We start from the raw sequence: 26863 nt of genomic DNA, 5'->3' as shown, positions 1-26863 counted from the left end.
CCATTCATCATCCCCATTTCCTCCCTTCTGTATGCTCAGGATCTGAAAGCTTCAAAGAGGGGGGGAAAGAGTCCTTTCTCCCAGAAAGGTTGGGGAGCCCTGGATTTAGAGGCACGAGGACAAGTGTGTGCGTGATTGGGTTCCTTAGAAGGCTGCTGAATTCTTTAGGGCAGAATGTGTCTTTGTTGACTTCATGCATTTGTACTGTGGGCCTCTCACAAAATCCTGGGGGTTGGGGTGGGAGGGACTGTGCAGATTTGTCACTGAGGCCCCCATGCAAGCTTCTGTACTTTTATTGAGCCACTCTCAGAAGGGCAACAGGAATTGAGGGCAGGGGAGCATGATCTACAACAAAGAGACAGAGAAATCATGGAGAGGGCAGGAGGGGATGTTGACAGTTTAATTCTCCATTTCCCCTAGGAATGACCCCCTCCTTTTGTCTCCTCTCTTATTTACATAAGTTATACAGACTCCTGGGAAGCTATGAGACATGGAAATTTAATCAACCAGCCTCCCTGGAGCTGGTCACTGCAGAGTGAAAGGGAAGAGTGAAGATATGAGAAAGCCACAGGTGGTAAAGTGGATAGAGCCCTGGGCCTGCAGTCAGAAAGGCCTGAGTTCGTATCTGGTTTCAGATGTTTATTAGCTATGTGACTGTAGAAAAATCATTTAACTTCCATGTGCTGCAGTTTTCTCATCTGTAAAATAAGGACAATAATAGCTCCTACCTGCCAGGGTTGTATGAAAATCATGTAATTGTGAAGTGCTTAGCACCATGCATAGCATCTAGTAGGTGCTTTGTAAATGTTTTGTTAATTAATTTAATTTTAAATTAATTAATAATAATTTGTTAATTAATAATTAATATTATTATTATTTGGGGCAGATCAGGAGACTGCTGCAGATTTAGTTTGCCTGGATTTTTAGCAGTATTGCTTGGTAGTGTTATCTCTGATTTATAAACAAGGAACCAGACTCAGAGATAGTAAGCAGCTTGTCCATGGTTATACAGCTAGTAAAAGTCAGCTGAGAGTTTGTGACTTATCCATGGTCACACAACCAGTATATGTCAGAGGCAGCAGATGGACCCAAGTCTAGCTGACTCCTCTGTCCACTATACCACATTTCACATAGTATCTATGTCGCCGCCTTCTTCTCCATTTTTACCTCTCACATGTTTGTTGCTACACCAGAAATAATGGTACACTCGTCCTCTCATTCTCACAATAAGTAGATAGGGTAAGGGCAGACATCAGAGCATCTCTCATCCTGTCTGAAACCAAAACATGACTTTATGAATCAACTGAAGTTTTATTTAATGGGAAACAATAGTTGTTATTGGTCTTTTAAATGGTTCTGTGATTTCATCAGGGTAGTCTTCAGTGAGAATCTTCCTCTCAAATGCAGCTCAGCACCTTCTCTGTAACTCATATTTTTAGAGAGTTAGAGAGAGGGAAGGAAGGAAGGAAAGAAGGAAATGAAAAGATAAACCAGAAATTTACCCTCTAGTTCTGAAATTCCAACAACCTCTCAGTGACTTCTCCAGTTTAGTTCAGCTTGTATGTGTCAGGGGCAGTACTGAACCTGGATCTTCCTGACTAAGAGAGCTTCTTTCTATACTTTGCCCACACTGCCTCTCTCTAACCCTTGACATATGATGCCAATTTGGCTTTTGCAAAAAAATGATTGAAATACCAGTGATAGACTGTTCATGTCTTGATTCTTCTAACTTGCTATGTGACCTCTGGCAAGTCACTTAACTTATCTGAACCTCATTTTTCTCATCTATAAAGTAAATGGATTGAACTGAATTATCTCTAAGTATCTTTCAGTAATCTCTATGCCTAATGACCTCTTTGACACTTTCAAGTCATCTCAGACCCTAACCGTGCAAGTGGGAGGGGTCAAAGCAATGAAAGCTTACATTCTGGTTCACAGCCTTACTGGTTGGGCTCGAGGGGTGTGGTGCCTCTGCTGCCCCATAGCCACAGGGCAGATCTGCAAAAGCTAGAGAGGGAATACAGCCATATGCAGCCCGCACAAATGGGAGAAGTCGCAGGGACTTAGCTTGCATCACCTAATCATTTTGCTGACATTTTTGTTATCCTTCTCTCCACACAGATCTCCTTGGCTTGAAAATCCCCTGTCTTGGGTTTGGTTTGCTTGGCAGGCTCTGATTCTTAACTTGTCCAGTCCCTAGTTTACACTTGTACTTTGGACCACCTCTTTTCTCCAAGATGGGTGATTGCCGTAATCATTCTGCAGGAATCCAGCTGAGTGACCCACTCCTACTTTAGAGTTCTGTTTACTTCATTAAACTCATTTGCATGTTCACCTAAATGTATTAAAGCAAATAATTTAAAACTTGCCCCCACCACCTCCACCATCCCCACCTCCACCCCAATAGTGACTTCCCATACCCAATGTAAGTTTATTGACTCCAGAGCTAAGGAATAGTGGTGACATGTTGACAGGCTGGGATAACTACCTAAAGGGCCATAACTTCCCCTACCCCCACCCGCAGGACAAACCAGGACAAAGCTCCTGACTTCTGGCTGCTCTCTGTGGTCTGGACAAACATAAAGCAAATCTGGGTATCCTTTGAAAAGGAACTAGTTACAAATTTAATAGTAGTCTCTAGTCCTGAGGCCAAACTCTTTATGTATCTCCAGCACTAGTACAGTACATAGTAGGTATTTAATAAATGCTTATTATTAAAAAAAATTAAATGCTCATTGACTGACTGATTGATAGAGGAAAGTCTGCAGATAATGACAAGGATTAGTATAGACTGTAATGAAGCTTAAAGGAAGGAGAATTCACCCCCTCCCCAGCCCATGCTGGCATCTGGGACCCAGTCTCCTGGGCTCCATGTTAGTTCCCATTTTAGATCTACTTCACAGGGCTATAGTGAGGCTCAAATGAGATAATGTGTGGCAAGTACTTTACAAGTCTTAAAGGGTTGAAGGCCAGCTATTAGTGTGAGTGTGATAATTATTGCTATTATGTCTCTTTCATCCTTATTTTACTTCAGCTAACAACACTGAGATTGCTAGAAGAGGCCCCTGGGGGCAAGGCAGGGCTGGGGCTGGTAGTGGGGAGGGAGTCAGATGTGATATACTAGGGGATATGGCTAGACTTTCAGGGAAATAAGACTGGGGAGGGAATCCAGGGTAAGGGAAGCATCATTCAAGAAAAGAATGAGGGAGGACAAGAAGTAAATTCATCCCCACCGAGGGTATGGTTGGAGAAGACCTGTGGGTCTACATAAGACCCCAGAATGGTGACATGGTATTGAACAAAGAGTATTCCTTTTTCAAAATCTCATTTTCTTCATTTTGGTCCTTTTGCCTCATGGGTCACTGGGATAGATACCCAGAGGGGAAGACATAGTTTAGCTGGTGAATAGAAGAAAGAAATCTTTGCTGTTTATAAATTTGTCATTTCTGATTGTCTGCCCAGGCCTGTTCCTATAGATTATTCTGGGGAGAAGACCTGATCCTCAGATCTTAAACTATAGGGCTCCTAAGTAGTCTAATACTTATCAAACTGTTCTCCTTCCAAGTAAGCCACCCCAGCCAGGTGCCAGATGCTCTACCCAATTACCTGGCCTTTTACCCAACCACAAAGAACTCAGTGCCCAAATATACAGATGGAGCCCTCCCTGTGATTCTCAAATAGATCTGTGATTTCATTGATCGGGATGTTGTTTCCATCATTGCATGTCACCACTTATCCATTCTTTCCCATCATATAGAATTCTTGCCCATGTCCTCCCATAAATTTACTACAATGGGTCCAATCCAGTGTGCTAGAGGCCCTCCTCCTTGTCATCTTGATGATACCATTCCTCTTCCTTACCATATGATCAGCCCAACTTCTATGTTGACATTTTTGATTCCTATTTTTCTTTGAATTCCCTCATGGGCTATATGTTGCAGCTTGCTCCCACCCACTAGTTTATAAGTATCCTTAGAACACTTTGATCATCACAGAACAATAGAATGTCAGGAACCTAAAGAGATCATTCTGTCTAACTTTTTCCATATGGATGAGGAGAATGAGTTACAGGGAAACTAAGGAACCCATTCAACGTTGAAGATTCTAGGTTTTCCAAGTCCCTACAACTTGTTATTTTGTTGGGTAGCTGAATGGCACATGTGAATAATTGGGCCAGCAGTAAGAAGGGTAGGAGAAGACCAGGTTTGAGGCCTGTTGGAAAGTTAAGGTTTCTGATTCATCAAGGAATCTAGGGTTGTCATATTCAAATAAGTATAATTAATTATTTAGAGGTTTCTCCATTCATCAGAAAAAGGGGATAGAGGTAGTGTTGTGAGAGGGAATGAGATGAGAAGTTCATGGTTTTAAGATCTAGAATATGATGGCCTGTGGGTAGCTCCTTGCCAGACCCTAGGTAGCTGGGTCCACTGAGTAATGTATGATAGATTTAGTAGACCTTTGTAGCAACTTCTTGCTCTATCCTGTTTTAATACTTTCCTTCCCCTGGTAAATCCCAGAAATGCTTAATTCAACCATGAAAAAAAATAATACTAATTACCACTGTGATTATGAGCCATTTATTATTTATGCATGAATACCCTACAGTACGAATGCAGATATGAAAATTATTAAATATGTGTCAGATCAACTTTATGTAAATTTTCTTTGTTTACAACACTATACTCTATGTATGCTGTTCATCCAGCATATAGTGTATAGTGTCCAGTTGTGACTTTAAAAAGAAAAGGGAATGTTACAAAAATAATAATGGCAGTAGCTATAGTGCTACTTTGCATATATAGAATACTTTACAGCTGTCAAACCTCATTTGATACTCACAATAATCTTGTGATGTAGGCAAAGTAAGGAAGATGATTCTTATTTTGTTGTTGGGTTGTTTCAGTTGTGTGTGACTCTCTGTGACCCAATCTGGGGTTTTCTTAGCAAATATACTGGAGTGGCTTGCCATTTCCTTCCTCAGTTCATTTTACAGATGAGGAAACTGAGGCAAACAGGGTTAAGTGGCTTGTCAGGGTCACATAGCTAGTAAGTGTCTGAGGCTGGATTTGAACTCAGGTCTTCCTGACTCCAGGCCCAACACTATCCACTGTACCACCTAGTTGCCCCAGTTTTTTTTTTTTTATTTTAGACTCAAGGTCCAGAACACAAATATAAAATAGAGAAAAGAAACAAAAACATAGCATAAACTTAAATATTGGAACTTGAATCCAACGAAAGAAAAAAAAAAGCACATGGTGTGCTTAGCAGAATATAAGAGAGGATTCAAAATGTGTAACAGTAAGTTTTCATTTCAAGAAAGCCTGTATGGAGGTGGCTAGGTGACGCAGTGAATAGAGCACCGGCCCTGGAGTCAGGAGGACCTGAGTTCAAATCCGACCTCAGACACCTAAAACACACACACACACTCACACACACAAACTAACCCCAATTGCCCTAGCTTCCCCCCTCCAAAAAGCAAAAAAAAAGGCTGTATGATAAATAATACACTTTGCGTTGAGAATTGTCCATCTTTTGTTTGCTTCCTTGTAAGTTTTCTTTTGTACTCTGCTGTGAACTTTTTCACTTTGTTCTTTTTTCTCCCTCCCCCCCCCCAGAAGGCTACAATAAAATTTAGACCGTTCTGCCTCCTCTACTTTACTTCTACCCACTACCTTGCCCTCCTATAACTTGCCTACCCCACTCCACGGATCCCTTCCCTATCCTCTCATTCCCATAAATCTAAATACCCTTCTATATCCCTATTTTACTTATTCCCTCACCTTCCCCTCTAAATATCCCTCCCTTGTCCTCTTCCCACTCCCTAAGCCCCTACCATTTTATTTCTTCTTAATTTAGAAGACTTTTTTACTCTTCTAAATACACACACACACATATCCCTCTTAAACCCATTTCCAATTAAAGTAGGTTACCAGAACTACCAGCCCTCCTCCCCCATCTAATTCCTCTATATAAATTCTTCCTCTTGCACCTCATTTGTATCAGATAATTGCTCTTTTAAGTTGTTCCTAAATAGTTTTACTTTTGAAATTCATATCATACTCAGGTATACCCCAGTCTTTCTTATGAACTACCCAATTATTGATAAGAACCTTAGACATCTATTTTATATTTTACAAAATATAAACAGTCTGTCTTTATGGATCCCTTATAATCAGCCTTTGTTATGTGCCCTATATTTCTCTTCATTCTTGTATGTAGAATCTTCTATTAAGTTCAGGATTTTTTAAAAACATGCAGTGTATGATATTTTTGTCTGGAGCCCCAGTTCTTTTGCTCTTTAGTATGTTGTGTTCTAAGACCTGAGGTCCTTTAATGTCTCTCTGCTATTAGGTCATGTATAATTCTTATTGTGGCACCATCATATTTAAATTATTTTAATCTTGATGCATTTAATATTTTTTCCTTGAGCTGGGGGCTTTGGAATTTGACTATGATATTCCTATGAGTTTTCCTTATAGGATCTCTTTTAAGTGGTGATTGATGCATTTTTTCTATTTTCTCCCCTTGTTCTAATGCTTTAGGACAATCTTCTTTGGCTATTTCTTGTATTATTGCATCAAGATTATTTTTTTGATCATAATTTTCAGTTAGTCCAGTTATTTTTATATTTTTTCTTCTTGATCTATTCTCTGAATCTGTCATTTTTTAATAAAATGTTTCCTTTCTCTTCTATTTTTTCATTATTCACATTTTGTTTAATCATTTTTTGATCTCTTATAATTTCACTGGTTTCACTTTGCCCAATTCTAATTTTCAAGGTGTTATTGTCTTCCTTAATATTCTGGCTCTCCTTTTCTTATTGGTTTACTTTCCTTTCATACCCTTCTTGTTTTTCTTAGATTATTTTTATTTTCTTTTTCAGTTTTTCCTTCATCTCTGTCTTTTGATTTTTAAAGTCTTTTTTAAGTTCTTCTATGAATACTTTTTGAGCAGGTGACCATTTGAAGTTACTTTTAGGGGGTTTCTTTATTTCAGTATCCTCCTCTGAAGATGAACACCAGTCATCGCTATTCCCATAATAGCTTTCTATAGTTGGATTCTTTCTCCTTTGCCTGTGCATTTTTTTTTTGTGGTAATAGCTTAATTATTTGTAATCACCTCTAGCCCTTGGGTGTGGGAAATGGTGCCTCTTGCCTCAGGTCTTCAGTTCTGTCCTCTAGCCTGGAGCCAAAGCCAAACCTCCAACCTTCTGTAAGTGCACAAAGCCAGGGGCTTCTGCCCCACTGCTTCTGCACTCACTGGACTGCTCATAGCAGCACAGCTGGGTCTGGCATTCCTGTTCAAAAGAGGTTCCCTCTATCTCCCTTCACCATCCCCTAGTAAAAGTTCTGGGAGCTGGGACCAAGTTAGCCTCTCAAACCAGCTAACCCCAGGGCTTGCCACTTGTTGTTTAAGAGGCTTGCTGCTTACTGTTAAAACAGAACCTAGCCTGGAGGTGTTTACTCTTCATAAGGACCAAACCACATCCTAGGATTTTTCTTCTGATCTTCTCAAATTGTCCCAGGAGAACCCCAGTTATTCTCCTGTTTTTATATATCTCCACCCATACTTTGTTCACCCTAAGGTGCTATTTTAACTTTTTTGTGGGGGAAAATCTTGAGAGCTTAGAATTTTCTGACCTACTCCACCATCTTCTCAGAATCCTCTCATTGCTCCAGTTCTTATAAGCAAATTGAAGTTTCAGTGAGGTTTTATGACCTGCTTAAGATCACCAAGGTGGCAAAGGTACTGTGTCACCCTGTGCCTCCTTGTAGGGCCATGCCTACCTGGCTACACTAATTTACAGAAAGGGATGACTGGATTTTTACTCCCAGGAACCCTTTGGTTTTTCTTGCTCCACTAAATCATGCAGCTTGGTATGGACATCCACTGGATGGAACCTCAGAAACCTGGAGCTATATTTTCTTCCATAGCTGCTATCTAGAATCATAGAATTTCAGGGTTGGAAGGGATTTCCAAAACCATCAAGACTAATCCTACCCAAAGTATGAATCTTCTTGGCTCTGTCACTGACAAGTGATCATCCAACTTATTCTTAAATATCTGTTTGTTCATATCTGTTGACAGGCTTATCTTTTGGGGAATAATAGACCTAGACCTCACTTTTTAAAATCTATTAATTTATGTCCCTAAAGCTGCAAACAGACTTTAGATCCCAGTGAATGTTTTGAGTGAAAGTTCTGTCTGTGCAAGCCACATGCAGGGCCCTGGCTAATTAGAAGGGAAATTATTATGGAGAAGTTGCCACAGATATGTTGGCATTTATATGTTGCTTTATTCACTAGGAACAACTTAGCAGCAAAGTTGTCCCCATGCTTAAGGTTCTTCCATAGTCAGTACACATTATACATTTTATTCAGAACAAAAAAGCTGAATTCAGTAACATTTACCATTCTGTGTCAAGACATAGAGTCTGAACATGCCCAGTTAATCTATCTTGTTGCTGTCTTTGGTTGTCAAGAGGGAGATTTTTGAAAAGTTAATTTGAGTTAAACCAGAATGTTAAAAAATTCAAACACAAGAATGAAAATTTGGTTAAATATTTTCATTACCAAAAATGAGTTCACAGAAAGATCACATCTCGGATTTGGAAGTAGTCTCAGAGATCAAGTAGTCCAACCTGGTTAGGGACTCTCCCTTTTCAGTCCCCAATAAATGGTCATCCAGTTGGGTTCTAATGACTTCTAATGATGAGGAAGTCACTGTCTTGAGGGAACCCATTGGCTTAGTTCTAGTGATTAGGAAGTATTTCCTTACATTAAGCCCAAATTTGCCTTGTTGAAAGTTGTATCCATTGCCCCAGTTCTTCCCTCTGGGGCCACACAGAATAAGTTTAACACTTTATCCATGTGACAAACTTTCAGAAACTTAAAAATGGTTATATCCCCCTAAGTCTTCTCTCTTCCAGGCAAAAATGCCTATTTCATTCAAATCTTCCTTTTTATGGCATTATCTTGATGCTTGTCACCATCTTTGTTCCTCTCTTTTGGACACTTTCCAGCTTATCAACATCCTTCCCAAAATACAGGAACATCACTATTCTCAGTACTCATGGGACTGCCACTTCCTTAGTCTTAACTCTTTTAATAGAGCTTAAGATCACATTAGTTTTTGTGGCTGCTATGTCACCTTGTCTGAAATTGCACTTGAAGTCCATTGAAGCCTCCAGATCTTTTTCAGGCAAAATGCTTTCTCATCTTGTATTTATGAAGTTGCTTTTTTGAATTAAAGTGTAAGACTCTACATTGATCCCTTTTAAATTTCATTCTAGATTTAGCCCTACGGAGTCTAGCCTTCAGAATTTTTTTTTTTAGCTCTTACCTCTGCCATTCAGTGTGCAAATTTGATAAGCCGGTCACCTATACCTTTATCTCAGTCACTGATAAAAGATGTTAAACAACACAGTGTCAAAGCCTTCTGCCTGAGGCATTCTACCAGAGACCTTTTCTAGATGGTATCAACCATTAGTGATTACCTGTGGATTCCAGACATTCAGCTATCACTGGATCTTTCAAACAGGGCAGCTAGGTGCATCTGTAGATAGGGTGCCTGATCTGGAGTCAGGAACACCTGAGTTCCAATGTGACTTCAGACTGTTACTAGCTGTGTGACCCTGGGAAAGTCACTTAACACTGTTTGCCTCAGTTTCCTGATCTGTCAAATGAGCTGAAGAAGGAAATGGCAAACCACTCTAGCATCTCTGCCAAGAAAACTTCCAGATGGGGTCATGAAGAGTCTGACATGACTGAACAGCAACTCTTAAGGAACAGCTAGGTGGTGCAGTGGATAGAGTACCAGGCCTGAAATCAGGGAGACTCATTTTCGTTTATTTTACCAAGAAAACCCCAAATGGGGTCGTGAAGAATCAAACATGACTGAAAAACAACTGAACTAAAGATTTTCTGAGCTGTACTGCCCACATCTCTACATTTTATCCACAGCATAGCATAAGGCTTCGTCAAATGCTTGCTGAAATACAGATAAATGATATTTCCTTCTTTTCCCACTTTTCTAGTATCAAAAAAAGAGCATGAGATGACTTTGGTATAAACTTGATGAAGCCATGTCATGTGCTCTGTGACTATTTTGTTCATTTCTGGGTGCCATGTTTTAGGAAGGACAGCAATCAACGGGCAAGCCCTTCAGAAGAGGGTATTCAGGAGAGAGAAAGGCCATGAGTTAAGTTAACTTTCATCTGAGGATCAGTTACAGGAATAGAGGATGTCCAGCCTGGAGGAAAAAAGACTCAGAAGGACTTTCATTCTGTCTTAGGATCCTAGGTCTAGAGCTGGAAGGGACCAGAGAGGCCATGTAATCTAATCATCTCATCTTACAGATAAAAGAAAGCAAGGTCCATGGAGATTTTGACTAGCTCAAAGTTGCATAGGTAATAAATAGCAGAATATTTGAATGGCTCTCATGTGGAATGTTTGACCCCAGAGGGAAGAAGTAGGAATATCATAGTGGAAATAACTCCCCAGTTATTAGAGCTATCCCAAAGTGAGTGTACTTCCTCTGGAGGTGGTGAGTTCTCTTTCATCATAGGTCTTTAAGCATGACCACTTTAGCTTTGTTATAATGATATTCATTTGGGGCGGCTAGGTGGTGCAGTGAATAGAGCACTAGCCTTGGAGTCAGGAGGACCTGAGTTCAAATGCCACTTCAGACACTTAACACAAAAAACTAGCCATGTGACCTTGGGCAAATCACTTAACTTCAATTGCCCTACCTTCCCCTCTCCAAAAAAGCAAAAAAAAAAATCAAATTCATTTCAGGTATGAGCTGGACAAGATAGTGTCTGAGGTTCTTTCCCATGCTAAAAATTTTATGATTCTGTCTTCACTCCTTACATTTCCAGATATTTATCAGGCAACTCACTGATAAAACACTCTAGAATTTTTCCTGGAATAGAAGTCAAACTCAGTGATCTACACTTTGCATAGGAATTGTAAAACTCACTTATTTATCTGATACATTTTCACTTGCAAATGAATTAAATTTGAATCTCCAAAGAACTTTAACTGCTGTCTGCAAGTTGCATAATAAAATGGATACATTTATGAAAAAGTTTAAAATTTGGTTGAAGTGCACACAGAAGAATATTTACTAAACATTCTCTTTGTTTTTACCTGCCTTGAATGTCAGAAACATGCAGAGCACAATTTAGGGACATTTGGAAACCTTTTGTTGAATCTTTGAAAACTAGTATGCACCAGAAGATTTGTGTTCAGGAAATTTGTGGAATTACTTACATATATATCCTATTAGTTATTAAGTATAATTGATTTCCTTTCTGTCTAACACACATCCCCTCCTTACCATTCCCACTACTGCCACTCTAATTTAAGCCTTTACTCCATCTTAATTATTTCAATAGCCTTCTAACAGATTCTTACCTTCAGCTTCTTCACCCAACAATCCTTCCTACACACTATTGCTAAATGGCCTTCCGACACACACATGTGATCATATCAGTTCACTCTTCAAATCCCTTCAAAGGTTCCCCATTGCCTATCAAATATAGACCAAACTCCATAGTTTAGCATTCTGGACCCTCCATAATCAAATCTTGATTTACCATTCCAGACATCTCTTGCATTGTCTTCTCATGTACTCTAAACTCCATCCAGACAAACATAACTTTTTGTGGTCCACAAAACATATCCCACCTTTTCTGATTCCGTAACTTTGTTTACAATTTTTACTATGCCTGGACTGCCCTTTCCCTAACTTTAGCCTATTGACATTCCACTTATCCTTCATGGCCACCTCTTCCATGAAGTCTTCCTTGATCCTCCCACCTGGAGGTGATTCCTTTCTCATCAAACCCCTTAGCATGTTATACTTCTCTTATACATTTATCATATTCTAATTTGTATTCCCTTTGGGTGTTTTATTACTTGTCTTACCATCTCCTGCTAGATTATATGTTCCATGAGAACAGGAAGGGTATGTCATTTGTCCGAGTGTTTCACATATAGTAGATAATGCCAAATGTTGTTGAATGAAGGTAGAAAGAAGGAAGAAATAGAAAAAAGAAAGAAAAGGAAGAACAGTTGGTCAGGATGTGAACGTAAAGGGGTCATAGCTGTGATTTCAGACATTTCAGTTATATGCAAGTAAATCAATTCAGAAGACACTTCTTAAACAGTTAATATGTACAGAACACAGACCAAGAGAGGTCATCTTATTAGCATTCCAAATTGTCTGTTGCCTAGTTTATTTTTGATAAAAGATAAAACCTCTCAGGATTCTAGCTTGAGGCTTTTTATATTTGCCATGAGCAGTAGAATTTATTGGCTTTGTGTCTTCCTAAACACCTTTCCTCTACTCTACAAAAGCTCCCTATTGACTATTTTACCAAATCTTAATTCCTTTGTCTACTATATAAAGCTTTCTGCTAAGACTCTTCCCACAATGCTCCAAATTCATCTTTTACTACTTCCAAAGAGGCAGCTGGTAATGTAGTGTATGGAATGCTGGACCTGGAGTCAGAAAGACCTGGGTTCAAATCCATATTTATATACTCAGATATGTGACTGGAGGCAAGTCACTTAGCCTCTGTTTACCTCAGTTTCCTCAATGGGGATAATAGTAGCACCTACCTTGCAAGATTGTTGTGAAGATCAAATAAGATATTTGTTAAAGCATTTAGCACAGTGACTAGCACATAGTAGGTGCTATATAAATGCTTTTTCTTTTCCCTTTCCAGTCAGATTAATTGGCCTATTCTCCATATGTGTCATAGCTGTTAGTTCCTACCTCTTTCCCTTAGCTCAAACCATATCAACTGACCTTAACCCCCCTCAGACACTATTCCTCCTCACTCCCCACCCCTGCTTCTTCTCTCTGCTCATCCATGTTTGTTCTATCTCTCAAGATGGAGTTCAGAACTCAGGTCTTCCAGAAAGCTGTCTCTGATTACACCCATCCCAGCTGATTGCCACCTGTGGGTACCATTGTGCTCTTGGGCACATCACTCGCCTTCTCTCACCTTCATTTTCCTCCCTCATCTATAAAATGAAGGGATGAAGTCAAATGACCTTTGAGATATCTTCCAGATCCTAATTTTGAATCCTATGACCTTTGCATTCCTTTTATAGTTAGGTGTTATCATTGCTTTCCTTTGAAATGTATTTGCATTCTGTCTCCCCACCGAGGACATATCACATACTTCTGAAGGACAGGGACAAGTTGGACAATTTGTATGATTTATTCTCCCTCTAATAATGATAATAGCAATTAATGATTATAACTTACATCTGTGTACCACTTTGAAAATTGCTTTTGCATAGATCTTTTGATCCCCACAACAACCCTCTGAGGTAGTTAGGGGAGGTAGGGTTTTGTTTTATTGGTTGGTTTGCTTTTTATCTATTTATTTATTTTAAATTTTTATTTATTTTTAGTTTTCAACATTCACTTCCACAAGATTCTGAGTTCCAAATTTTCTCCTCATTTCTCCTCTCCCCCTCCCCAAGATGGTGTGCATTCAGATTACCCCTTACCCCAATTTGACCTCCTTTCTATTATGCCCCTCTTCTCTTATTCCCTTCCCCTTCTATTTTCCTGTAGGGCAAGATAGATTTCTATACCCCATTGCCTGTATATCTTATTTCCCAGTTGCATATAAAAACAATTTTTACCATTCGTCTTTAAAACTCTGAGTTCCAAATTATCTCCCTTCTTCCCTCCCCACCTACCCTTATTGAGAAGGCAAGCAATTTGATATATGGTATACATGTGTAATCATGCAAAACATTCATAATAGTCATGTTGTAAAAGACTTCTCCCTCCATTCTATCCCACCCCATTTATTCTATTTTCTTTTGACTCTGTCCCTCAAAAGTATTTGCTTCTGATTACCCCCTCCCCCAATTTGCCCTCCATTTTACAATCCCCCCCTCTTCTCCCCTTCCCCCCTACTTTCCTGTAGGTTAAGATAGATTTCCATACCAAGCTGAGTGTGTATGTTATTCTATCCTTAAACCAAATCCAATGAGAGTAAGGTTCACTCATCCCCTCTCACTTTCCCCGCAGTGGTTTTTTTCTTTTATCCCCATTTTACAAATGAATCAACTGAGGTTCAGAAGAGTTACATGTTAAGAGTTAAGTTCTTATAGCAGAGGTGAAACTAGAATTCAGCTCCTCTGACTCTTAACCCAGGACTATTTCTACCACCTCCAGGTATCTCTCCTTAATACATTGTGCTACATAAAGTAAAAACTCAGTATTACTGAGTGCTGACCAATTGATTTTGAGAACAAAATATGGAACTCCAGGAAAGCATTGTTGTCCAGAGCAGAGCACAGTGGAACTCTCACCTAAGATGACATTAGCTTTTTCGGCCACCATATCCTGCTATTGTCTCAAAATGAGCTCTCTCATTAAGATTGATGCTATGCTATTAATTTCCTTTATATTTGGCCTCCTTTGAGTACTATTCATTAAGAACCAGCCTTTGGGAGAATACCAAGGGACCTGTTCAAAGTGGGTGAAGAATGAAGTTTTTGAAATTCATCCTAGGACGGAAAGCATTAGAAAATTCCTTGTTACATCGTCCTCCTACACTTCTTCCCCCTCCTCCAATAATAATAGCTAAGCATGCATATAACCCTTTAAAGTTTGCAAGGACCTTATATGTGTTAACTTATTTGATCCTCATAATAATCCTGAGAGGTCAGTGCTATTATTATTTCTATTTTACAGATGGAGAAACTGAGGCAAACAGGGACTAAGTGATTTACTCAGGGTCACACAGTGTGACAGGATTTGAACTCAAGTCTTTCCTACTCTGTCTGGTGCTAAGGGGCTAAAGCTCCAGTTTGGGTTTCAGGAGCCCTTGGGTGACTCTTACCTCTCTTCACCACTTCATTGGCAATACTGCTAGGTCACACCTATACATGATAAGTGTACTTCTTGACCATGACAAAATGGATAGAACAAAGGTGGCAGAGAAGCAAGGAGTCACTCTAAGTTCTGCCTTTATTGAACTAGGTATTTATAAGATCATCATAAAGCCTCCTCTTAGAAGGCAGGCAGGCCAACTCAGGCAAGACTAGATTGCCCAAGAAAATAGAATGCTTGTGTCCAGCATCACTTGACTTCCCTTGACAGAAGAGTTAGGGCTTACAAATGTGGTTGGTGTGAACACTTCAAAAGTTCTATTCAAATAGCATCATCCGTTATATAGCCTCTTTTTCTAGTGGGTCTGATACACACTATCCAGACACTGCTTGGCTTTCTAGACCAGGACCAATTATTTTATGTTAGCCCATATAATCTAGAGTAGTGGGTGACCTTGGTTTGGGTTGGGTACAGACTGTGATGGAAAGGGTTTGTGGTACTGATATGATTGGTACAGGAAAGTTGCAGCACAGATGGAGTTCAGAAACACAGAGCAACCCAATGATGCCAGGAACTGTTGGGAACAAGTAGTTGTTTGGGTGAGGACAGAGGCAGGAAACAAGGTCAAGGTTTCAGGCTTCACGAGCTCAGTGCTAGATAATAGACAAGGGGTCACAGAATAACACAGAATCAAAGAATTACAAAGTTATGAGGCATATCAGAACCTGCATCTTGATATGAACAAGAATCCAATCTGTACATGAACAAAAATCCCTTTTAATAATAATCGTTGATAGCTAACATTTAAATAGGGCTTAAGATTTGTAAACAGCCCTGTGAAAAAAAAAGGTGCTATTATTAGCACTGTTCTACAGATGAGGAAACTAGGGCTTACACAGATTAAATGACTTGTCCAGGGACACATAGCTAGTAATTGTTTTCATTAATTATTACTTCAGCTTTGCAGGATTTGTTATTTTGAGGCATAAACCCAATCATTTTTGGAATGTCATATTCCAGTTTTCCCCCTTGATTTCTTATAAACAAGGTATAAGCTTATATTCGTCTCATTGTAGAATGTGAAAAGGTTTTTTTCTGTCTGTAAAAAATTTCTATTTAATGTAATAATTCTGAAGTTTACAATATATGTATCTTGGCAAGTTAAACTTGGAGTTTCTATTAGTGTTCTGTGGATTCTCTCAGTTTCTATTTGGGATTATAGATTTAGAGTTAGAAGGGACTTTAAAAGCCATTAAACCCAATAATTTCATTCCACAAAAGAGGAAACTGAAGAAGGCAATGGTTAAGTGACTTTCCTAGAATCACATAGCAATTAAATTTATGAGATAGGATTTGAACCAGGTCTTCCTAACTTCAAGTATATTATGCTACCCACCATATCACACTGCCTCAAATGGTCCTCTAGGTTTTGCTCAAAGAACTCCGATAAGGCAAAACTCTCTACCTCTAAATAAACCCATACCACTTTTGAATAGTTCTAATTATGAGGAAGTTTTTCTTTACATCAAGCCTAAATCTGCCTTTTAGCAGTTTCTACCCACTGCTCTTAATTTTGTCATCTAGGCCCAAGCAGTTTAATCTTATTCTTCTTCCATATGGCAGCCTTTCAAATACTTTAAGACTGCTTTCATGTCCCTTCTAGTTTTTTAAAAAAATTCTCCAAGTTAAGGAGAGTTTCTTGAAATGATCTTCATGGGCCACATCTCAAGGCCCTCCATCATCCTGGTCACCATCTTTTAGATGTTGTTAAAATGTGGCATACTGAATTGAATCAGTATTCCAGATGTCTGACCAGAATGGTCACCTCTCTAGAAGAGATGACCTGTAATCATGTCAGTAAGACCTACAATAGTGGCTATGTTTCTAATGGCTATGCTCCTCTCCAATTGGCCACAAGATTGAGGGTGATAGGCAGTTTACTTGAAGACAGACCACAAGTACTATACAAATTGGTCCTTGCTCTGATATAGGGTAGGGTGGGAGCCTATGAGGGTACATTTCCTTGGGGAATAATGGAATCTCTTCAAGTGTTGTTGGGGAACTGGTGCAAGAGAGAAAGTGAACCATTTTTTTTTGGAGCGGGGGAAGGTAGGGCAATTGGGGTTAAGTGACTTGCCCAAGGTCACATGGCTAGTTTTTTGTGTTAAGTTTCTTAAGGCCGGATTTGAACTCAGGTCCTTCTGACTCCAGGGCCGGTGCTCTATTCACTGTGCCACCTAGCCACCCCGAAAGTGGACCATTTTTGACAGTGTTGATCACCATCATTATGAAATTATCCTCTTGCATGAAGGGCAATTGAGGGATGACATTCATCATTAGTGTTGCCCAGGGGTGCTGATGTTTTAGAAACATTATAATGGATTGATGACTTTGCCACTGGTTCCTTCTCTTAAGGATATACTCTAGAGTGTGGGGTTTTAGTCTTTGTTGTTGTTATTCTGTACTACTTTGTCAATCTAGTGAATTCTTATGACCTTTTCTCAGAATCATACTTTTAAATGCATAAAATAGAGTTCTTAAGAAAACTCAGTTATTTAGAAAAAAAAATTGTAAAAAAAAGTTCATGAATTCCAGGTTAAGAAACCCTCTTCTTGAGGATCAAACACACTAGCTGACATCATACTTAATATGGGAATTTCTGTGCAATGATGTGGCTGGTCATAATTATCCCTATATTCATTACAATTGGATTACCATGGCAGAACTGTTCATGAAGCACCTCTTTGTGGAAGGGGCACATGTACCTTTAATCATTGATGGTATTGTATATCACATCTTTCCTTCAGGAAGAGAGTTCCCACTGCTTGGATAGTAGTGAATAGTTGGTTCTTACAGTAGGGACTTGTGCCTGTTGTTAGGTCAGCTAGACAAAACATAGGTGGGGTTTTATGGCTACAAAATGTCTCATTGTTTCACTCCAGTGCCTCATGAGTGTGGAAATGACCCTGGGCTCTAAAAGCTATGCTAAGCAGAGAAGAAATCTGTTCATTTTGCCTTTCTTTGGTTTCATCTACAATCTGGGCAATAGCTCCTCTGTTTTCTGAAGACCAGCCTACCTTGTTGAGGATTATCTCCAGTCAATTGGCCATGTAGTGATGAATTCCTTGACAAAGATAACATGTAATTATCACTGATAAAGGTAACTGGGTGGGGGGGGGGTGATTGGGATTTGGCCTGTGATTTCATTGGTTTAGGGAATTGCTAGATGAAAAAACTCCTTTCACCAATGGAAGCCAGCATCTTCTCTAAAGTATAGTCTTAAGATAATTGCCTAGAGTGTGGAAAAGTTAAGTGACTTGCTCAGGGCCATAGAACCAGTGCATGTCAGATGGAGGACTTGATCCCAGGTTTTTTTTTTTTTTTTGGTTCTAAGGCCAGTTCCCTACCCATTGCTTCATGTATCTCTAGCTAAGGTATAGGGAACTAATGTATTTGCTTCAATGATTAAGCTTAGAAGGAAATTAAGCTGACTAGTAAAAAAGGGGTCCTCCCTTCTCTGTCATTGGTTGAGTTTTCTGGTCTTTTTGAGGTGCTTCAGGGTTTATTTTTTTTTATTTAACTGAGCATCAAAAAGTGCTGGGTCCTCTCCAGGAAACAGTAGTAGGCTTGGAATGCCAACTTCAGAAGTAGCAGCTCTCTTTCCCAACATGCAAACAGACTACCATGAAATAACTGTAGCCTATGTACCAACATGTATCTGTGTGGAGAAATTCCATGAAGACCTTTACAAGATCCTTCAAACCAAGTCAACAGATGTCTTGATGGTGACTTCAGTACAGAAACAGAGAGAGACAAAAGGCAAAAAAGCTGGAAGATATTGCTGACTGAGAAATAAAAGAAGCCAAAACTTCTTCTAATTTGAAAAAAGACTTGAACTTTCTTCAAGGGCCTCCTCATGTAGGAGGTAGCACCTGAGCTGTGCACTAAAGGAAGCTAATGATTCCACAAAGTGGAAGCAAGGAGGGACTGCAGCCCAGCTATGGATCCTCCTTTCTAAGCTCACTCACCCTATGTAATTCTTGTCCCAGTCATTCCAAATATCCTCCGTAGAGGACTTGCTACCATGCTGTTCTTTTAACCTTTTGTGACTCTTAGTACAACATGTGGGTTCTTCACTCTTCTCTTTCATGGTAATCTGTTTGCTTATCTCGATCACTTCAAGGTGTAAAGGCCAAATGTTCCACCAAAAGGTGCTTCTTGTTGCTTTTGGTTCTAGGATAAAATCAACTCCAACTCCTTGATTCCTTCTCTGAGGACTGGTGAACCATCCTTCCACTTAGCTGCAATTTCTTTATGTCTTCTGGCTTCGTTTATAGCAAGAATGTCAACATAGATGTACTTAAGTTCCTTCTGTCGTGTGCTCATTGGTCTTTGGACAAAGACAACACAAAAAGGGTATCAAAAGTGAAGTTAATGTTTGTATTGCTCTAGGAAGGGAGGAGAAGAGGAAAGTTAGTGGGGGAAGGAGAACATTTTCTCGTAGGATTGTCAGCTTCTTAACAAAGACTTTTCCTCTTTGTCTTAATATCCTGTTTGTTCTCCATTTAGTCTGAATACTCAGCATTTTAGCTTATTTTTTAAAAGATTCCAGAGCTATTTAATCTCTCCCCAAGGAGTCAAAGGTATCTCTTATGTCTTTATGTTTGGTTGGGTTACCACATAAACAATTAAATTACAGGCACAGATTACTGTATCAGTGGGAATAGCCACTGGAGAAATGTGGGAGGTATATCACAAATTTGGGTGGGTGATATCACAGCTCAGGTAGGGGATGTCACACCATCAGGTGGAAGCTATTAAAGCTCAGGTTAAGGCTAACATCTTGATTCACCATAAGAATCACCCCTTAACACTAGAAATAAGTATCATTGGGACAAATACAATGATATACCGCTTCACACAGCAAGGAGTAAAATTATGAAATTCATTACTCAAAGAAGTGATACAGGTAGAAAATATAACAATAAAGTTGAGTTAATTTATCTTATGTGAATTCAGCTATACTAAGGGTAAAAAGAGAGAAAACAATAATGAAAAAACCACTATAGGGGATCCTCAAACTCAAAGCCACCTCCCACATCTTACTCCCAGTCCTGGGAGAGTTGTGGGAGGGAGAGGGAGTCCCAGAAAGAGAAGCAGCGGCAGGGCAGGAGAGCTACATGAATTTGTTTAGCTAAGTTTTATACCCTAGCCTCACCAACTTAGAGCCAGTGCTAGCTACAAGACCATTTACACTGTGCTTTATGGGTGCCTTAAGGGATTCTAGAGAGAGGATAATTTTGATTCCACTTGATTTTTGCCTTATCTTCTGATTTTAGAACCTAACTCCTGTGTAAGATGCAAATATGATGCATCTTCTGAAAAGGTTTAGGTTGATTTATGAGCAACAGATCCACAGAAGGTTAAGGGAAACTAGAAAGTCTGAGATTTTGCTATCTATCCCTAATGCTAAGTCATGGAGAATAGCTTTGCCTCTCATTCAGAATGGACTGTTAGGCCTTAATGATATAATATCTGCACAAAAAAAACTATTTGGAGGTTCCTAGGAGTTTGTCACAATGTGATTTTACTTGCAATGTGTCAGGAAGTCAAGGAAGCTTGGTGTAGCAATCTTGGAGTCACAAAGTCCTGTCTCTAAGACTGCTTTCAGGACCCTGGACAAATCCCTTCATCTCTGAGCACCTCAAGCAATCCTCCAGGACCATAAATTGCAGAGCATGTGCCAATCTGCTTGGGTAGAGGCAATTTTCTTGCTAGGAGTTCCCTAGATGAATAAAATTATAGGCTCAGTTCAAAAGATAGTTGAAGGTTGGAGAGAGCTGGAAAAAGCCTTTGAGATCATCTAGGCTAGTGCTTTCAAACTCAAATAGAAATAAATCCCTACAAGCCACAATTTTAATTTAGAAAACCACAAATTAACATTATCTGTGTTGTACTGTATTTTTATTTATTTTTCAAAACATTTTCCAGTTTCACTTTAAAATGGGCACTCAGGCCTCATGGTGAGTTTGATACCTTTTAATCTAATCCAAGTCTTTCATGGCATATATGAGAAAACTGAGTCCCATAAAGGTGAAAGACCATGGTCCAGTAACTGGTCATAAGCAGAGCTGAAGTTCAAACCTAGGTCCCCTGACTCTCCTAGTGTTCTTTCCACTATCTCATGCTCAGGTGAAAAGAATTCTGTGCCGGGGTAATAGTGTGTGTGATATCCCAGAAGTAACAGAAGCATCTATAAAGAATAAGAAATGAGTTTGGGTGGTTCAAGTTAACACAAATTAAATTAAATGAATATGCACTTACTAGGTCCAAGGTCCAAGGTGACAATTTGAAACAACTCTTGGCCTTAAGAAGCTTGCAATCTACTGGGTACAATATAAATGCTACAAGGAAGATCGAAGAGGAAAGAGAATATTAGTAAATGGAAGAGATGGAAAGATTAGGTAAGGCATCCTGGACTAGGTGATGGCTGAACTGAGCCTTAAATGAAGTGAAGGATTCCAAGAGGCAGAAATGAGGAGGGAGCATTTTCCAGACATGGAGAGCAGCCTGTGTGTATATAAAGCTGGGTGCTCATGAGTGATAAGATGATGTACGTGTATTCATATCAGCCAGTGCAGGATGCTGGAAAAAGGAATGGACAGTGTGTGAAGATGAAGGGGAAGGAGAAAAGGTAACAAAAGAAGCAGGAAGAGAACGTCCCTTATCATCTTTCACCAGAACTCAGGTACTGGAAGACATATATTCTTATCCTTCATCTGAAAAACACGTGACAAGATTTGGAAATGGAAGGAGCTCTGAGTCTATAGCTAAGGGTATAGAGAGTATAGAGCTGAAATAAAGCTGTTGGGAACCTCTGCTATCCACCAATAGTTTATTTTTGGTAGCAGCTGCTAGAGTGGAACCTGGGAACTCTCTCTTACCTAATCACAGAGGAAGCAGGATTTCCTCTCTTGTAGTTAGAGTTAGCTATTACCAGCAGGAGCCATAAGACCCAACATGGTCCTGAATCAGGTGTGCTTGGCCACCTGGGACACGAAGGCAAAACCCAGAACTTTCTGCAGCCAGTTTGAGATACCTAGACACCTTAGCATAGGGACAGACTGGGGTGAATGGCTAAGGGTTGGCCTGAAATCTATTCTTAGTTACCTGTGTTTAAGTATTGAGGATACAGGGAACCACTTCAAAGTCCTAAGAAGGTGAGTGACACAACAAAGACAACTCTAGAGAAAGGATAGATGGGAGTTTTCTCATACACAACAAAGAATTGATTACTCTTCTTCTCCATACAGCTATATGAGCACATTATAAGGAATAATAATTATAGTTCATGTGCACTTTATTCAGCACTTTCCCATACTTTATGTCCCTTCCTGGGATAGGCAGGGCTGGTATTAGCATAATAAGGATATAATAAGAATAACTATAATAATAATATTATTATAATAATGATATAATAAAGAAGCTAAGGTTTCAAGAGATTAAGTGACTCACCCAAGGTCCCACCAGGGATAAAATGATGGTCTGGTCTTCAGACTCCCAGTTCAGTACACTATCCATTACACTATGATGCCAGAAAACCTTATTCCTCCTCAGGAATGTTGTTCTTTGTCCTTACTCAGTGTTTCCCATTGTAGGGGCTATTTGCATGGATGATACATGACTAGACCCAAAGCATTCTTCCCCTCTGGCCAAGGGAAACAAGTGAAAAATCAAGCAATTACACATAGGTAATAATTAGGGATCCACAAAGTTGGATATAGTAATATGAAGCCCTAGAAAATGACTAAAGGGGGTGGCTAGGTGGTGCCTAGAATATAGAATACCTAGAAAATAGAATACCGGCCCTGTAGTCAGGAGGACCTGAGTTCAAATCTGACCTCAGACACTTAACACAAAAAAAATACCCATGTGAACTTGGGCAAGTCACTTAACTCCAATTGCCCTACCTTCCTCCATCAAAAAAAAAAAAGAAAAAAAATGACTAAAGCTACTGTTGAATAAAAAAGTATCTAGGCCCATGTAAGAAAAACCTATCCTTTGGCTTCTGAAAATTCTTAATACTCGAATGATCCTCCTATTCTGTATTTGCAGGCAATCACAAGTCAGAAGTAGACTAGAACCCATATTTCGTGGATTTTTACCTTATAAGGCCTAATAGAGAACTTTGGAATATGAAATAAGGCTGGAAAAAGAGATTATATAGCACTTTCCATGTCTGACTAAAGAGTTTATATTTTTGTTTATAGTAATGTATAATAATAAGCTACTGAAAGTTTTTTTAAGACATTGAATGACATGGTCAGATTATATTTTAAGAAGATCAATTTGGAAGCCACGGGAAGGATGGATTTGGGAGTGGAGGGAGAACGACTTAATGAAGGGGCTTCTAGTTCCACAAATGACCATTTCACTCCACTCCCCTCTCTGCATCCCAATCCCACTGAGGATTGGGGATGAGACCAAGGCAAGCACGTGGTGGCTCTCATCCACCTGAGTAATGGGGGGATGGAGGACATGGTAGGTACTAATTCAGCAGACAGCAGTGGCATCTGGGAGGACAGTGTACTACAAGTCTTCAATTCCAGACCTTCCTTAGAAGGTACTAAGTGGCCCTCAGGGAATCCTTTTTAAAATCAACTTAAACCTAAATCCTATCCTAGCAGCCCATGACTTCTGTGTATGTAGTGGGGGTGGGGAAGAGGAGGTGAGGTTTCAGGTTCCTGCCAGAACTCTGTTTTAATAAGCCAAAGAGAAGGTACCCCTTCTGACATTTGTGCTGAGACCTCAAGACTGAAAGAAATATAAGCCACTATTTTCTAGGATTCTAAAATGTTTTAAGTTAAGCCATCCCTTTGGTATTGCATGTGAATTGAATTATGAGTGATAACATTTTTCTCATGTTTTATATTTGCCAAAAGATTTTCAGCTATTCACAGCCTCCCTTTAAGTCAAGAAACAAGTAACCTCAACTCTATTTTACTGGCTAGGAACCCATAGAAAGGGAAATCAGAAAATTTAGAGATGGAAGGGCCTTTAGAGATCATCTAATTCAAGTTCTTTATTTTAAAGTTGAGGGAAAAAGGGCCATTGGTGCCAAGTTTAGAGAACCAAGGATATAGGTAACAGCATCTCTAACTTTCAAGAGGGCACTCACAAACCAAAGTAAGGAATGTCTGAGGGGAAAAGAGTAAGATGACCAAGCAGGGCAGAAAACTTGTAGTACCCAATGGTCCCACCTTGACAGTTTGTTCTCTGAGGCTGAGTGTGCTAGGAAGAGATCTAGGTTCTAATCCAGGACACAGACCACTCAGAAATCCAGGCTCTTGGTGACCATGGCCATAATTCTGGTATGCTTTAGTCCTTGCAAATTGTTACTGTGGCTGCTATCAGTTAACTTCCTGGAAACCTTTTTTTTTCTTTTCAAAGATGCATTCCCAAGGCTGTTCTCTCCTTCTTACTCCCCCACCTCCCAAGAACTGCTATTTAATTCCTCTCCTTAGCTGTGTGCACTGAGCCCCACCACTCTAACTGTGCTCATGTCTGCTCCACCAGAAGTGATAAAAATAGCTTCTCTGTGCTCACAGGAGCTGGCAGCCAGCCCTGCCAATTTTCTTTGTGCTGATGGTAGGACAACTGTCAGGCCCTTCCAAGTCAAGGAAATGTGTGTGTGTGTGTGTGGGGAGAGTTTCCACTCTTCTGAGAGGAGGCACCTCTTGTTACAGGTAGTCATGATGGGATAGCCTGGGTGCTTGGCCAGGCTGCATGCTATCAGTGGACCAGTCATGGTACATCATTCCTGTTTCTAAGCATCTAGGTAGTGTAGTGATGAGTGTTTTATATTTAGAGTGGTGAAAATGAGTTCACATATTGGTTTGACTCCCAAAACTTTGCAGGTGCCGCTGAACTAGATTAACATGTAACTGGAAAATGTTTAACAAAGTAAATAAGAATACAACAAAGATAATGTTAATTTGTAGTTTTCAAAGTCAATGTGCAGCCACAATGATCCATTTCTATTTGAGTTTGACAACGATGATATAGTAGGTAGGACACTAGACCTGAAGTCACAGTTCCTGCCCAGAGACATTTACTAGCTATGTGACTCTGTGTAAATCACTTAACCTTTCTGTCTCAGTTTCCCCATGTGTAAAACAAAGGGCTTGGACTTGATGGCTTCTAAAATTCCTTGCAATTCCAAGTCTATGACCCTGAGTACCAGGCTCAGATGGGCTCTTTGGTCTTCTTGTTTGAAACCTAGGACCTGATCATTCATAGAATCATAGTACCTTAGAGATCATCTAATTCAAGGATTCTTAACTTTTTTATGTCCTAGACAACTTTGGCAGTTTTGTGAGGTATATGGGCCCCTTCTCAGGATCATGTTTTTAAACACAAAACCAAAACAAAATACAAGATTGCCAAGGAAACAAATTACATTGAAATACTTATAAACATATCTTTGTAAAAAACATGTTTATAGACCCCAGGTCAAGAATCCCTAATCTAGTCTAACCCTCTCATGTTATAGAAGGGAAAACTTTCAAAGAGGTAAAGGGACTCTTTGGACAGTACTCTGTACCATTACTCTTTCACTAATTACCTCTCCTCTGTTAAAGGTTCCTGTTCTATTTCCCATCCTCCCATTATTAGAAAAACCAAACCAAAGAAGTTAAAATATGTCCATATCAGACAATCAATTGGTAATCATTTAGAATAACACTCTCATTTTATAGATGAGGAAACTGAGACCTAGCAAAGGGAAGGACTTGTCCAAGTCCTTTGCATTTGTCTCATAGTTGGTACTTGAGTGGCAGAGCTGGGATGAAAACACTGGCTTCCTGATTCCTATCCTAAGGCTCTACCCATTAGACCACATTGATATTCTCATTCATTGTTAGATTCTTAGGTAGCTTTGAGGTAAAGCTCTAGTCAATTATATGCATGAATGTGGTCACATATATGCCAATATGGACTGTCAATTAGTCAATTTGTAAATATTAAGTACTTGACTATGGCTCTGGCACTTTGCTAAGTGCTGGGAATACAAATAAAAAGAAAAAGTCCCTGTTCTCAAGGAGCTTACATTCTAATGGGAGAAGATACCACATGAAAGGAATCTGAAAGGAGATTGGGGAGGAAAGAAAGACAAATATATTTGATGAGGGGGCATGGTAGATGTCCAAAGTACAGCCTGGAGAGGAATGGACATATAGCAGCTATCTCTATTTCTCTGTGTTATAGAATCCTAGAATAGATAGGAGCCTCAAGAGCTCCCCTGGTCCAGCCCCCTGTCTTCATGCAGGTGTATATGTAACCATCCTGAAGAGAGGATTGATTGCTTTCTTCTTAAAGCTGTACAGGAAAGGGAATTAAGCAGCCTCACTCAAAAGCTTATTTTTGTGTCTGATCTCTGTGACCATCAAGAAGCTTTCATATGCCCAGGCAGATTCTTCCTGCTTTATTTCAGCTCATATATTCCTATGGACACAGAAAATAACTGTTTATGATTCCCCTTGGCCAAAACCCTTGATATACTTGCACACAATAATGAAGTTACCCCTCAGTCGAACAAAGCCCAGCAGCATTCCATCAAGAACAGGCATTCCCAGATGAAATCATTTCAGTTTCCATAGAAAACTCTCTAAGATTGCAATGGAATGTAACTGTGATAAAATGTAAACTCCTTGAAAGCAAGGACTCTCTCACTTTTGCCTGGGTATCTTCAGAACCTTGAACAGTGCCTAGACCATATTAGGCTCTTGATAAATGCTTGGTGATTGGTTAGTTAACAATAAATCACAAATGAATATCTGATCTACATTGGTAGAAGTCTCCACATCAGGGGTTCTTAATAGCAATGAAATGACAAGCACACACACACATACAGACATAGACATGGAAACAGCCTGAGAAACAGAGGAATGGAAAGAAAGAAAGAAAGAAAGAAAGAAAGAAAGAAAGAAAGAAAGAA

The 26863-nt window shown here is 39.6% G+C and overlaps 1 protein-coding gene across 1 annotated transcript in view; it reads left to right on the top strand.

The window, feature by feature from the left end:
* The first annotated feature begins 21888 nt into the window (after window positions 1-21888).
* LOC138152194 (XK-related protein 6-like) overlaps window positions 21889-26863 on the top strand; it is a 68026-nt gene continuing 63051 nt past the window's right edge. Inside the window, exon 1 of the mRNA XM_069075970.1 lies at window positions 21889-22088. Coding sequence (XP_068932071.1) covers window positions 21889-22088 — 200 coding nt within the window. The remainder of the gene's footprint in view (window positions 22089-26863) is intronic.

This window comes from Petaurus breviceps, unplaced genomic scaffold, assembly GCF_028583685.1.
Source record: "Petaurus breviceps papuanus isolate PSGF00001 unplaced genomic scaffold, PetGlider_PUasm1.0 90919, whole genome shotgun sequence".
In the NCBI taxonomy this organism is placed as follows: Eukaryota; Metazoa; Chordata; class Mammalia; order Diprotodontia; family Petauridae; genus Petaurus; species Petaurus breviceps.
Note: the sequence above shows the minus strand (reverse complement) of the source record. Positions and strands in the feature narration are given on the sequence as shown.